This window comes from Oncorhynchus clarkii, chromosome 29 (genome assembly GCF_045791955.1).
Source record: "Oncorhynchus clarkii lewisi isolate Uvic-CL-2024 chromosome 29, UVic_Ocla_1.0, whole genome shotgun sequence".
NCBI classification, from domain to species: Eukaryota; Metazoa; Chordata; class Actinopteri; order Salmoniformes; family Salmonidae; genus Oncorhynchus; species Oncorhynchus clarkii.
The window spans coordinates 3,872,812-3,885,262 of NC_092175.1; the positions used below are offsets into that span (position 1 = coordinate 3,872,812).

At 46.5% G+C, this 12,451-nt stretch overlaps 1 protein-coding gene across 1 annotated transcript; it reads left to right on the top strand.

The window, feature by feature from the left end:
• The first annotated feature begins 1,472 nt into the window (after window positions 1-1,472).
• On the top strand, window positions 1,473-12,004 carry LOC139388294 (myomegalin-like). Its single transcript, XM_071134884.1, has 14 exons — window positions 1,473-2,813; window positions 3,122-3,256; window positions 3,362-3,481; window positions 3,815-3,907; window positions 4,614-4,826; window positions 5,192-5,362; window positions 5,756-5,866; window positions 6,018-6,155; window positions 6,368-6,547; window positions 8,646-8,840; window positions 8,965-9,156; window positions 11,137-11,269; window positions 11,466-11,645; window positions 11,795-12,004. Exons 1-13 carry the CDS (start codon window positions 1,719-1,721, stop codon window positions 11,612-11,614), a joined length of 2,925 nt encoding a protein of 974 aa, XP_070990985.1. The 5' UTR covers window positions 1,473-1,718; the 3' UTR covers window positions 11,615-11,645; window positions 11,795-12,004.
• Window positions 12,005-12,451: the final 447 nt, after the last annotated feature.

Genomic DNA, 12,451 nt, shown 5'->3' on the forward strand with positions numbered 1-12,451 from the left:
CACAGTAGAAGTCTCGTTCAAATTTCTATAGATGGTTGACATCTAGTGGAACCCATAGGAAGTGCAACACCATTAATATCTCAAGGGGATTTCATTGGGAACTGTGGTGAATACATACCAAGCTCAGATTTCTCACTTCCTGTTTTCTCCTCAGGATTTTGCCTGCTATATGAGTTCTGTTATACTCGCAGACATCATTCAAACAGTTTTAGAAACGTTAGAGTGTTTTCTATCCAATACTAATAATAATATGCATATATTAGCAACTGAGACTGAGGAGCAGGCCGTTTATTTTGGGCAACTTATTCATCCAAGCTACTCAATACTTCCCCCCCAGCCATAAGAAGTTATTAACATGGAAATCTTCCTCCATGTCCTCTGAAACAGCTGTGTGTTTTCACTGCCTAAATGTGGTTTAATGACAGTAAAGATGTTTACGTCGGGCTAAAGATATTTAAGTCAAAGGGATGATAGGCAGCACTGAAAACACTTAGGGCCTAGTCAAAAGAACAATGACTTTGCCATGTACTGTATGTTGAGTTATTTATTATGAAGGGAGGTGATCTATTTCACAACTGCACAGAAGTTATTACAAATGAGTGAAAGCACTCCAGACACACTCAACTAGAGTGGGCCTCTGTGATTGGGGTGTGATTGGGAGCAGAGCAAATCAGAAGAGAGTAGGAGTGGACGCTATCTGTGAGTCTGTATCTGGCAGTGCCCATGTTTGCTCCACACTCTTTGCCCAGGCTATTAGGTTAATACAGCAGTAGCACCCAGCAAGCGAGAGTTGTCCTCACAGGGTTATTCATAGATTAACTTTATATAAAAAATATAACCCCTGTTGGTTTCTGTCTGGGCTGCCTGTCAGATTAGATTAGATGGTTTAAGTGGGTAAAGGAGGCCAGGCCACAGGTGGATTGTTGAAGATTTTGTGCGTGTGTTTGAAAGTGTCCGAGAGGGACACACATAGAGGTCTAAGTTGTCAGGCAGTATATCACTGTGGTCCTATCATGTTTTCTGAGGTGAGGCAGGTGGTGGCACAGAGGACTGAGGACCAGGTGAGGCCATCTCTTAATCTCAAAAGAGATAAATCAGATTTACAGGAGGACAGCCAAGGATAAGGGTACCAGCTACTACCACACCTTAACCCACCCCCAGTCAAAGTCAGTCTTCACCTGTATAGACCTAGGGCCAACCCAGAGCCTGTTGTCCTTGTGATTGCAGCTAGGCTAGGTAGACAGGCCAGGGGTCTGACGGGGCAGGATTACGAGGACAGCAGCCAGCCGTAACACAGGAGATCACAGCGGGTCTCATCCAGGGGATTTAGTCTGATTGAATGTGTGGGGCAGTGGAGGAGGGATTAGGGGATAGGTAGCAGGGACAGATTTCTTAACGCTTACGCTGATCTCACCAGGAAGAGCTCTGTCAGTCTCTCCGCTTCAGTCAGAGAGAGAGGGAGAGTAGGCTGTGTTCCATGATTGGCAGGCAGACGACCATGGGACAGCACAGTGTTATTTAGGGTCTGTAGTAGACTATTTGTGTTGGACTAAACTGTGAGCTTACTGCGCTGTCGTCACTGACACAGAGATGGATAGAGAGCATTTTCTGTGTGCCATGGCTGGCAAGCTGACGACTGTGGGACATCGGAGCATTTATACAAGGAGCCTATCTGAGTGTGTCTGAACTGTACTGAACTGTGATCTCTTGTCATCACCATGAAGGACCCGTGCCGCGTTTGCGGCGTGCGCCTCATTGGCAGCCAGTGCCGCTGGATCTTCAACCCGTTGGGCAAGCGGCAGCTCCAGGTCATCCTGTCCCACGTGCTGGGGCGCCAGGTCGACCGCGACCCTGACGGCCAGGCCTCAGAGTTCCTGTGCGGCAAGTGTGTGTTCACACTGGAGCGCGTGGTGCAGTGCGATGTGCAGATAGGCAGGCTGCAGGAGGAGCACGCCACTCTGGTGCAGCAGCTGCAGCAGGAGAGGGAGCACCTGAAGGAGTGTGTGGCCCACGTCTACGGACGCCATAACCCCTTGCCTAAGAGGCCCGATGTGGGGGAAGAGAACAATGTTAAGGTCCCCCTCTGGAGGTCCTCTGAAGGTGGGGGAAGCCCAGAGGATTACGGGGGAGGGCAGTGTACGTCAGAGGGGCAGACCAAGGAAGGCGCGGGTGAGGGGGATGGTCGGGGGAGGCGCTCTGTGAGTATGGACCTCCTGGGTGGACCGAGTGGTCCAGGGGGAGTCACAGGTCGGTCAAGCTCAGTCCCCAGGAGGGTGCAAGCAGGGACAGATCTTTGCCCGGTGTGCCAGGTGAAGAACCCCTGGCTCCAGTCATCACGGCTCCGCTCCAGGAGCCTGATGTACCTGGACCTGGTCTACCGCAAGGGTACTCTCGCCTCTCCCGGCCCCAGGCTCCGCTCAGCCTCGCTCCAGTCCCTCAACCTTGACCACCCTCAACAAACAGAACCCCTGTGCCCCCTGCCACAGAGACAGCACAGAGAGTCGAAGATACCATTGAGGGAGCGTTCGCCCTCAGTTGGCCCAGCTACCAGCACTACCACACCCCAGAGAGCCCAGCCTTCCATAATCTCTGACCTGCTGCAGCTGCTGCGCTCCATCCCCAGACCACCAGTGCCAGGTGCCCCCGGAAGCCGCATCCCCATACTGCGTAGGAGGCCCAGTGACGGACAGCCGCTCCCCCCAAGACGCAGCCTCACCCCTTGGGCCTGGCACAGGCTGAGGGAGGCAGAGTGGAGGTCCCTCCAGGACCTCACTGAGGAGTTTAATGATGATTACATGCCGCTCAGAGTCGAGGTAGTCCAGTCAGCCCAGACCCTTACTCTGTAGAGAATCTAAAGGCCCTGGAAATGTAGCCTGGTTAAACTAGACTGAATGCTGCGCTCATGTGGCATTTATACAGAATTGGAATCATAAATTGTTTTGAATGATTAAAGATTAAAAACTAAATGGGATTTAAAGCTGATCTTTGCCCATGTGTCCTAGTATTGGACACAATACTATAAATAATCCCTCTGTTAACGCACTGTCCTTTTGTCCTTTGTTAGCCAACTCATCCCTCCATGTTGATGAATATTCCTGAATCTTGTGCTTTACTTTTCCAGGGTTTCACTGAGCATCAGAGTGAAGTGAGCAGACTGGAGACAGCCCACAGGCAGCTGAGTGAGGAGATGAACCAGTTCAGAGCAACCAACCAGAACCTCTCCAAGACCCTGGAGGACACCCAGAACAACAACAAGGTAGATTGAGGTGGAAAGAGAAAATGACCAATCTAACATGTTAGAGGCAGATTCATCTACTGTTCTGGCTACTTAAGGTCCCTGACTCCTGGTGTGTTTTAATAGGTGCTGTCTGGTAAACTGGAGGACACTGAGAACGAGCTCACCACTGAGAAAAATAACACTCTGAAACAAGACAAAACCATCCAGGGACTCACTCTACTGCTCAAGGAGAAAGAAAAAGAGGTAAGGTTGATTTGTATATTGCTTTTTCAACTGCTTTTCTTTCTCCAATGAGTGCTGACCATGACAACACAATTTGATCGTGTGAAATGATAATATACTGTTGTAAATATACCAATGTATGACAGAATGTTGACCATTATAGTTTTTCCCCATACGCTATGCCATCTGTGTTACGCAGACTGAGGGCTTATGTAACATCATCACACTAACCTGCCTGCCTGCCTGCCTTGCCTTGCCTTGCCTTGCCTTGCCTTGCCTTGCCTTGCCTTGCCTTGCCTTGCCTTGCCCTGCCCTGTCTGCCTGTCTGTCTGCCTGTCTGTCTGTGTGTTCCAGATTGAAGAGCTGTACCATGAGATTGAGGACAGGGACGAGGTTTTAGTGAAAGCCAGGGAGACGGCGCACAAAGCCCAGATCCAGAAATACCAGGCAAGACGTCAGACCAGACACTTAGCATTGGTCCTGTTCCAGGCTCAATACATTGCAGTCGCACTAAACTCATCCACCAATGGCTGTGTGCCACGTCAGTCACTCCGCAGTCGGGCTTGCTATGTCATATGATGTCATTAGCTAAACACCTATAAAGGCATTGTAACTCTGCTACTCTGCTGTAATTCCAATGTGCTGTCCCTCCAGGATTCCTCGATCAAAACCTTTTTGCGAAATTAACAATTCTCCCCATATTTTGCGAGGGATTGCAAATTTGACCAATCACTGCAATGTTACCTCATAAAACATTAAAATCAGCTCAATATTACATATAAAACTGACACATCACCGTAGTTCAAAAAGAGGGCTCGCAATTTCAACCAGCCAATGCACATTTACCTCATATGGTTCAATCAAGACCCAATCAAACTGTTTCCCTTGTCAGCGCATTTTCGGGACAAATTGGAGAAAATCCCTGCATATTGCCATGCAAAATGTCAGAACTGTCACAGCAGAATCAAACATTTTTGTCTGCAAATATCACATAAAATCCCCCTGAAGTCCTGGAGGGACTGAATGTGTGTACAGTATATGCGTGTTTATAAAAGGTCACAAATGCAGACTCAACATGTACGCCACAAACTAAAAAGACAAAAAGAGGTCTCCTGCTTCTCTAACTGTATCCTAATTTCATGCTTTCCCCTAGGGTGTGGAGGAGCACCAGAGCCTTTTGATGGAGAAGCAGGAGGAGCTGGCCCAGCTCCAAGGGGAGCACCAAACCAAGCTGCTGGAGGCCCAGAAGCTGCAGCGCTCCCTGGGCAGGCAGAAGCAGGAGCTGTCTGACCTGCAGCAGGCCAAGGAGCAGCTGGACCAGTTGCTGGAGGAGTTGCAGCAGCAGAAGGTCGACAAGGCCCTCAATGTAAGCCCACGGGAGGAATTTCTATTCTGTCATTGTGAGGGAAAACTTTGATAACGGCAAGCTGGCAGCAGGTCTGCTGTTTTTTTGTTTGTTTTTTTACCACATAACTACATGGTTTTATGTAATATAATGCAGAGTGTATTACCCAAAGCCCTTTGCCCAAAATATGAGGGTGACTTATTTTCAGTGCTTTTGCTAACCACGTGACCCGACCAGGAAAGAAAACTCCGACCCTACCTGTAATCAATGTACCTTATGAGCACAAGACGTTGAAAATACTGGTTTGGTTTGTGGTTTTGGTTCAAAAGCCGTTTAAAATACGTATTTTCAATGCAACCACACAGTGGCATTGTTCTAACCCCCAGGAGGTGCAGAACCAGCTGAAGAAACTGACCGTGGAGCCGGGCGAGAGGGAGAGCAGCCTGAAGCAGCAGTACCAGGAGCTGCTGGAGCAGACCAAGAGGAGGCTGCAGGGCCATGAGGTCACCATCCAGCGCCTCACCACTTGCCTGACCGACAAGGAGCAGCAGCTGCAGGTAGAGAGACATAATGCAGGAGGGCAGTGAAGAAGAAATGGATAGTCTAAGAACTAGAGAAACTCTAGGTGAAACCATGGAAATATAATCTATAGAAGGGGTTTAGAGCCTCTAACCCTGACCATTTGGAGAGGCCAATTCTATAGTTTCTATGGGTGAAACTAGGTAAAGGCGATGTGCTAGCACGGGAACTGGTTCTGGCACGGGAACTGGTGCTAGCACGGGGACTGGTGCTGGCACGGGGACTTGTGCTGGCACGGGGACTGGTGCTGGTACGGGGACTGGTTCTTTTTTTTCTGTCTCTATTCTATCTTGTTCCTTGTCTAACTTTCACACTATTTTCTCTCACTTTCTCTACCTCCTCTCTCTGTCTATTCTCTCTCTTCCTCTCAGGAGTACATGAACATAACGAGAGACATGGAACAGAGCAGAAGTCCTGGGGGAAGCGACACCATGCTGTCAAAGCTACGAGAACAACTGAAACAGAAAGAGAAGGCTCTGGAGGTGTGCTTTCCATCAATGTCTTTTTAAAATAAAATATTTCACTCACTCACACACACACTTTCTCTCGTGTTCTAGATCTGTCTCATCTGACAAAGAATGTTGTAAGCATCTACAGTCTTCATTATCAGCCTGTTGTATTGCTCCTCTACAGGAAGCGCTGGATGATAAGTTTGCGGCTCTAGAAGAGAAAGACAATGAGATCCACCAGCTGCACCTGTCACTCAGGGAGAAGGCGAGGGACCTGGAGAGACTCAACAAACTGCTGTCTTACAATGAGGACACGATCAATGTAGGGACCACTAGTGCTGTTCACACTACCTTGACTGCTCAGTGCTCACACTGTTTGCAATCCATAGACACTTGTGGAGATCTGAGAGGATTTGATGGTGATAGCTACACTTTGCCTTACTCCTGGGGTAAAAAGCATGTTCAATGAAGTCTCAGACGGCACTATTTTTCACACCTCTTGGACTAACACATATTCTCTCTCCCGAACTCCAGAGTTTTGACACGTTGATAAAGGAGAAGGACGTGGAGCTACAGTACCTTGTGAACATGCTGAAAAACCTGCAGCAGGCCAAGCAGGACGTGGAGGACAACCTGAACTGGGCCTGCAAGGAGAAGGATGCCATCATTAGCCAGCTGCAGCTCTGCCTGGAGTGCAAGACCAAGGACATGGAGGTAGGCTGTTGAGACACGCACTAAGAAACATGCTAATGCATGCACTCACTCACCCATCCACCCACTCATTCACCCACTCATTCATTCACTCACACATAGACACATACTTACAGTACGTACATATCCCCGTAGATACACAGTACCCATCAAAAGTGTTTTCTTTATTTTGACAAATGTTTACATTGTAGAACAATAGTGAAGACATCAAAACTATGACATAACACCTATGGAATCATGTAGTAGCCAAAAAAGTGTTAAACAAATATATTTGAGATTTGAGATTCTTCAAAGTATCCTCCCTTTGCCTCGATGACAGCTTTGCACACTCTTGGCATTCTCTCAACCCGCTTCATGAGGTAGTCACCTGGAATGCATTTCAATTAACAGGTGTGCATTGTTAAAAGTTTATTTGTGGAATTTCTTTCCTTCTTAATATGTTTCAGCCAATCAGTTGTGTTGTGACAAGGTAGGTTTGGTATACAGAAGATAGCCCTATTTGGTAAAAGACCAAGTCCATATTATGGCAAGAACAGCTCAAATAAGCAAAGAGAAACAGCAGTCCATCATTACTTTAAGACATGAAAGTCAGTCAATCCTGAAAATGTCAAGAACATTGAAAGTTTCTTCAAGTGCAGTCGCAAGAACCATCAAGCGCTATGATGAAACTGGCTCTCATGAGGACCGCCACAGGAAAGGAAGACCCAGAGTTACCTCTGCTTCAGAAGATAAGTTCATTAGAGTTAACTGCACCTCAGATATTTCAGCCCAAATTAATGCTTCAGAGCTCAAGTAACAGACACATCTCCACATCAACTGTTCAGTGGAGACTGCATGAATCAGGCCTTCGTGGTCAAATTGATGCAAAGAAACCACTACTAAAGGACACCAATAGGAGGAAAAGACTTGCTTGGGCCAAGAAACACGAGCAATAGACATTAGACCGGTAGACATCTGTCCTTTGGTCTGATGAGTCCAAATTTGTGATTTTTGGTTCCAACCACCGTTGAGTGTCGTTGAGAGATGCAGAGTAGGTGAATGGAGGATCTCTACATGTGTGGTTCCCACCGTAAAGCATGAGGAAAGAGGTGTGATGGCGTGGGGGTGCTTTGCTGGTGACACTGTCTGTGATTTATTTAGAATTCAAGGCACACTTAACCAGCATGGCTACCACAGCATTCTGTAGTGATACCCAATCCCATCTGGTTTGCGCTTAGTGTTAGTATCATTTGTTTTTCAACAGGACAATGACCCAAAACACCTCCAGGCTGTGTAAGGGCTATTTGACCAAGAAGGAGAGTGATGGAGTGCTGCATCAGATGACCTGGCCTCCACAATCATCCGACCTCAACCCAATTGAGATGGTTTGGGATGAGTTGGACCACAGAGTGAAGGAAAATCAGGCAACAAGTGTTAAGCATATGTGGGAACTCCTTCTAGACTGTTGGAAAAGCATTCCAGGTGAAGCTGGTTGAGAGAATGCCAAGAGTGTGCAAAGCTGTCATCGAGGCAAAGGGTGGCTACTTTGAAGAATCTCAAACTTTTTTGGTTACTACATGATTCCATATGTGTTATTTCATAGTTTTGATGTCTTCACTATTATTCTACAATGTAGAAAATAGTGAAAATAAAGAGAAACCCTTGAATTTTTTTATTATTTATTTTACCTTCATTTAACTAGGCAAGTCAGTTAAGAACAAATTCTTATTTTCAATGACAGCCTAGGAACAGTGGGTTAACTGCATGTTCAGGGGCAGAACGACAGATTTGTACCTTGTCAGCTTGGGGATTTGAACTTGCAACCTTTCCGTTACTAGTCCATCGCTCTAAACCACTAGGCTACCCTGCCGGCCTGACTGGAACTGTACATAACACATATAAAAACACACAGTTTGCAATATACTCACAACAAATATCCACAAAAATGGACACTCACTCGACACAGTCATACAGTAATAATATACTGCCTTCTTAGATCACGTCTATCTTGGAAAAAAGTTTTTTCTCCAAGGGACAAGCTGGATAAATAAAGGTTGAACAAAAATATATATTCAACTAATTATTTCTCTCCGTGTCTCTCCATCCCCCTCTCTGTGTGTAGGAGATGGCGAATGCCCTGCTTAGTCAGTCCCAGTCTCAGGCCTGTGACCTTGCAGAGCAGATGGGTCAGAGGTTAAAGGTGACAGAGGCCATGCTGGCGGAGGCAGTTAAGGCCCGGGAGAGGCTGGTGGAGAACAACAAGAGCACCGTGGAGGGCCTGCTGTCCACCATCAGCAGCAACGACCAGCTGCTCAATGTACATACACACACACGTTCATATCCTCCAATCTGTCTCAGACACATTCATCTACACCCAATAACATGTCATTTTTACAAGAGGTGTAGTTTTACGATCTTTCATGTCTGTGTTGTCTTACCAGAAGTCAGCGGAGCACTATAACCGCACACTGTCTGAGCGCACCCAGGAGATCCAGGAGCTGAAGCGACAGCTGTTTGTCCGGCAGCAGCAGCTGGCCTTGGCAGAGAAACAGAGTTCTGAGGCAACACAGGAGGGTTACCTGGAGACTGCCGAGCTCAGGGCCCTGCTGACGGAGAAGGACTCCATCATCAACGTAAGTGGGACCGAAAGCGCTACTCAGTTATTTGGTTAGATGCATTGTAAAAAAATGACTATTTTGTAAAGTGTGGGGGTCATTTTTAAGAGTTTAGGATTTAGATGGGTGCTGGCTTCACTATGTGTAGGATTTTGCTGCTGCCCAACTCATACGCAGTAAAAATGGAAGACACTTTGGTTATTATTATATATTTATCTCGAATCCCACCGTACCTTCTCCGCTGTGCAATCTCGTTTCCGAGCCGGTCGCGGGTGCACCTCAGCCACGCTCAAGGTACTAAACGATATCATAACCGCCATCGATAAAAGACAGTACTGTGCAGCCGTCTTCATCGACCTGGCCAAGGCTTTCGACTCTGTCAATCACCATATTCTTATCGGCAGACTCAGTAGCCTCGGTTTTTCTAATGACTGCCTTGCCTGGTTCACCAACTACTTTGCAGACAGAGTTCAGTGTGTCAAATCGGAGGGCATGTTGTCTGGTCCTCTGGCAGTCTCTATGGGGGTGCCACAGGGTTCAATTCTCGGGCCGACTCTTTTCTCTGTATATATCAATGATGTTGCTCTTGCTGCTGGCGATTCCCTGATCCACCTCTACGCAGACGACACCATTCTGTATACCCTTCCTTGGACACTGTGCTATCCAAACGAGCTTCAATGCCATACAACACTCTTTCCGTGGCCTCCAACTGCTCTAAAACGCTAGTAAAACCAAATGCATGCTTTTCAACCGTTCGCTGCCTGCACCCGTATGCCCGACTAGCATCACCACCCTGGATGTTCCGACCTAGAATATGTGGACATCTATAAGTACCTAGGTGTCTGGCTAGACTGTAAACTCTCCTTCCAGACTCATATCAAACATCTCCAATCTAAAATCAAATCTAGAGTCGGCTTTCTATTCGCAACAAAGCCTCCTTCACTCACGCCGCCAAACTTACCCTAGTAAAACTGACTATCCTACCGATCCTCGACTTCGGCGATGTCATCTACAAAATAGCTTCCAATACTCTACTCAGCAAACTGGATGCAGTTTATCACAGTGCAATCCGTTTTGTTACTAAAGCACCTTATACCACCCACCACTGCGACCTGTATGCTCTAGTCGGCTGGCCCTCGCTACATATTCGTCGCCAGACCCACAGGCTCCAGGTCATCTCCATGTCCATGCTAGGTAAAGCTCCGTCTTATCTCAGTTCACTGGTCACAATTGCAACACCCACCCGTAGCACGCGCTCCCGTGTATCTCACCGATCATCCCTAAAGCCAACAGCTTATTTGGCCGCCTTTCCTTCCAGTTCTCTGCTGCCTGTGACTGGAACGAATTGCAAAAATCGTTAAAGTTGGAGACTTTTTATCTCCCTCACCAACTTTAAACATCTGCTATCTGAGCAGCTAACCAATCGCTGCAGCTGTACATAGTCTATCGGTAAATAGCCCACCCAATTTACCTACCTCATCCCCATACTGTTTTTATTTATTTCATTTTCTGCTCTTTTGCACACCAGTATCTCTACCTGCACATGACCATCTGACCATTTATCACTCCAGTGTTAATCTGCTAAATTGTAATTATTCGCCTACCTCCTCATGCCTTTTGCACACAATGTATATAGACTCTTTTTTTTCTACTGTGTTATTGACTTGTTAATTGTTTACTCCATGTGTAACTCTGTGTTGTTGTCCGTTCACACTGCTATGCTTTATCTTGGCCAGGTCGCAGTTGTAAATGAGAACTTGTTCTCAACTAGCCTACCTGGTTAAATAAAGGTGAAATAAAAAAAATAAAAAAATGTGTGTGTTAATGCTGGGCTAGAACAAAAGCCTGCGCACATCATTGGCCTGCAACCATCATCCCTGATTTCCCTTGCAATAATTGCTCCTCGTAGAATAGCGTTGAATAAAGATAATTGCAAGGTTATTCAAGGTTATGAACAAGAGAGTTCCAGTGTGTTAAACATTTGATTTCCTCTTCAAGAAACTTCTGGAGCGTGGGCAGGAGAGAGACCAGTTCCTGGCTGAGTTAGGTCAGAAGGAGCCTGCACCGCCCCAGGTGATGGAGATCAGACAGACCATCAAAGTTCTGCAGGAGAGGCTGGAGGAGAGGGAAGGTGAGAAACTCGTATCTCTTGAGCTACAGGCAGGTCACCAGTAATGTGAGACCAATGACTTCAAGCTGAGGACGAAGTCATTTTCAAAGCATTCAGGAAACGGGGGAAAACTTTGGGTTGAACATTGCTTTCTTTAGTCTCTCTGGGAAAGGTAACCCACTAACATTGTCCTCAACCGCTCTGTCCCTCTTTGTAGCGCAGCTCTCCAAGAAGAACAACGAGGACAACATGGAGAAGGTCCCTCTCACCAAGAATACTCTGGTCATCCTGAAGAAGGAGCTAGCTCACAAGACTGATGCTCTCAACAAGGCTCTGAAGAGGGAGAATGACCTCAAAGTGAACTAAAAGAACACACGAACAACCCTGCTCATTCAAGGTGTGTCACTTTTTGGGTGTTTTGTTGGCTCGTCATTCTTAGGCACAGATCTAGAATCATCTTACCCTCCACAAATCCTAATATTTAACCATTAGATGGAAAAACACAAAACTGACCTTGATGTCTTCCTGTGTTCCAGATGTCCCTAGCTGATCTCGAGTCAGTGTTGTCAGAGCTGAAGGAGCGTATCGAGGTCCAGGCGGTCAGTATAGACACCCTCACCACCACCCTTGGGACCAAAGACAAGATTATAAATGAGTGGACGGCCAGTGGCATCTTCACACACTGCTACTAATCAACACACACTCATACACACATTCAAACAGGCTCATTAGGTTACCTGGTGCCATTTGGGTTCACGGGTAGCTTTCATAGGGTTAATCCATTTGACTAACCTTGAACTGAACTTATCCATCACCACCTGTTCTACTCTTGAGCGTGGCTTTAAAGTTGAAACCATGTATTGCATTCGTTGTAAATTGTAAAAGGAAATTGGGTGAACATGTCTGGGCAATACATTTACTTCAATACGTTTGTTTTTTCAACCCTTTAAGGGCACGTTTTAATTTGCTGTAAGTTTCCCTCAGTCTCTGCTACAGTGCCTTTAGAAAGTATTCAATCCCCTTCACTTTTTTCACATTTTGTTGTTGCAGCCTGAATCTAAAATTGATTAAAGGGAGATTTTGTGTTACCGGCCTACACACAATACCCCCATAATGTCAAAGTGGAATTATGTTCTTAGAAATGTTTACTAATTAATTAAAAAGGAAAAACAACTTGCAGACTTGTTTGCGTGTTGCTGTGCG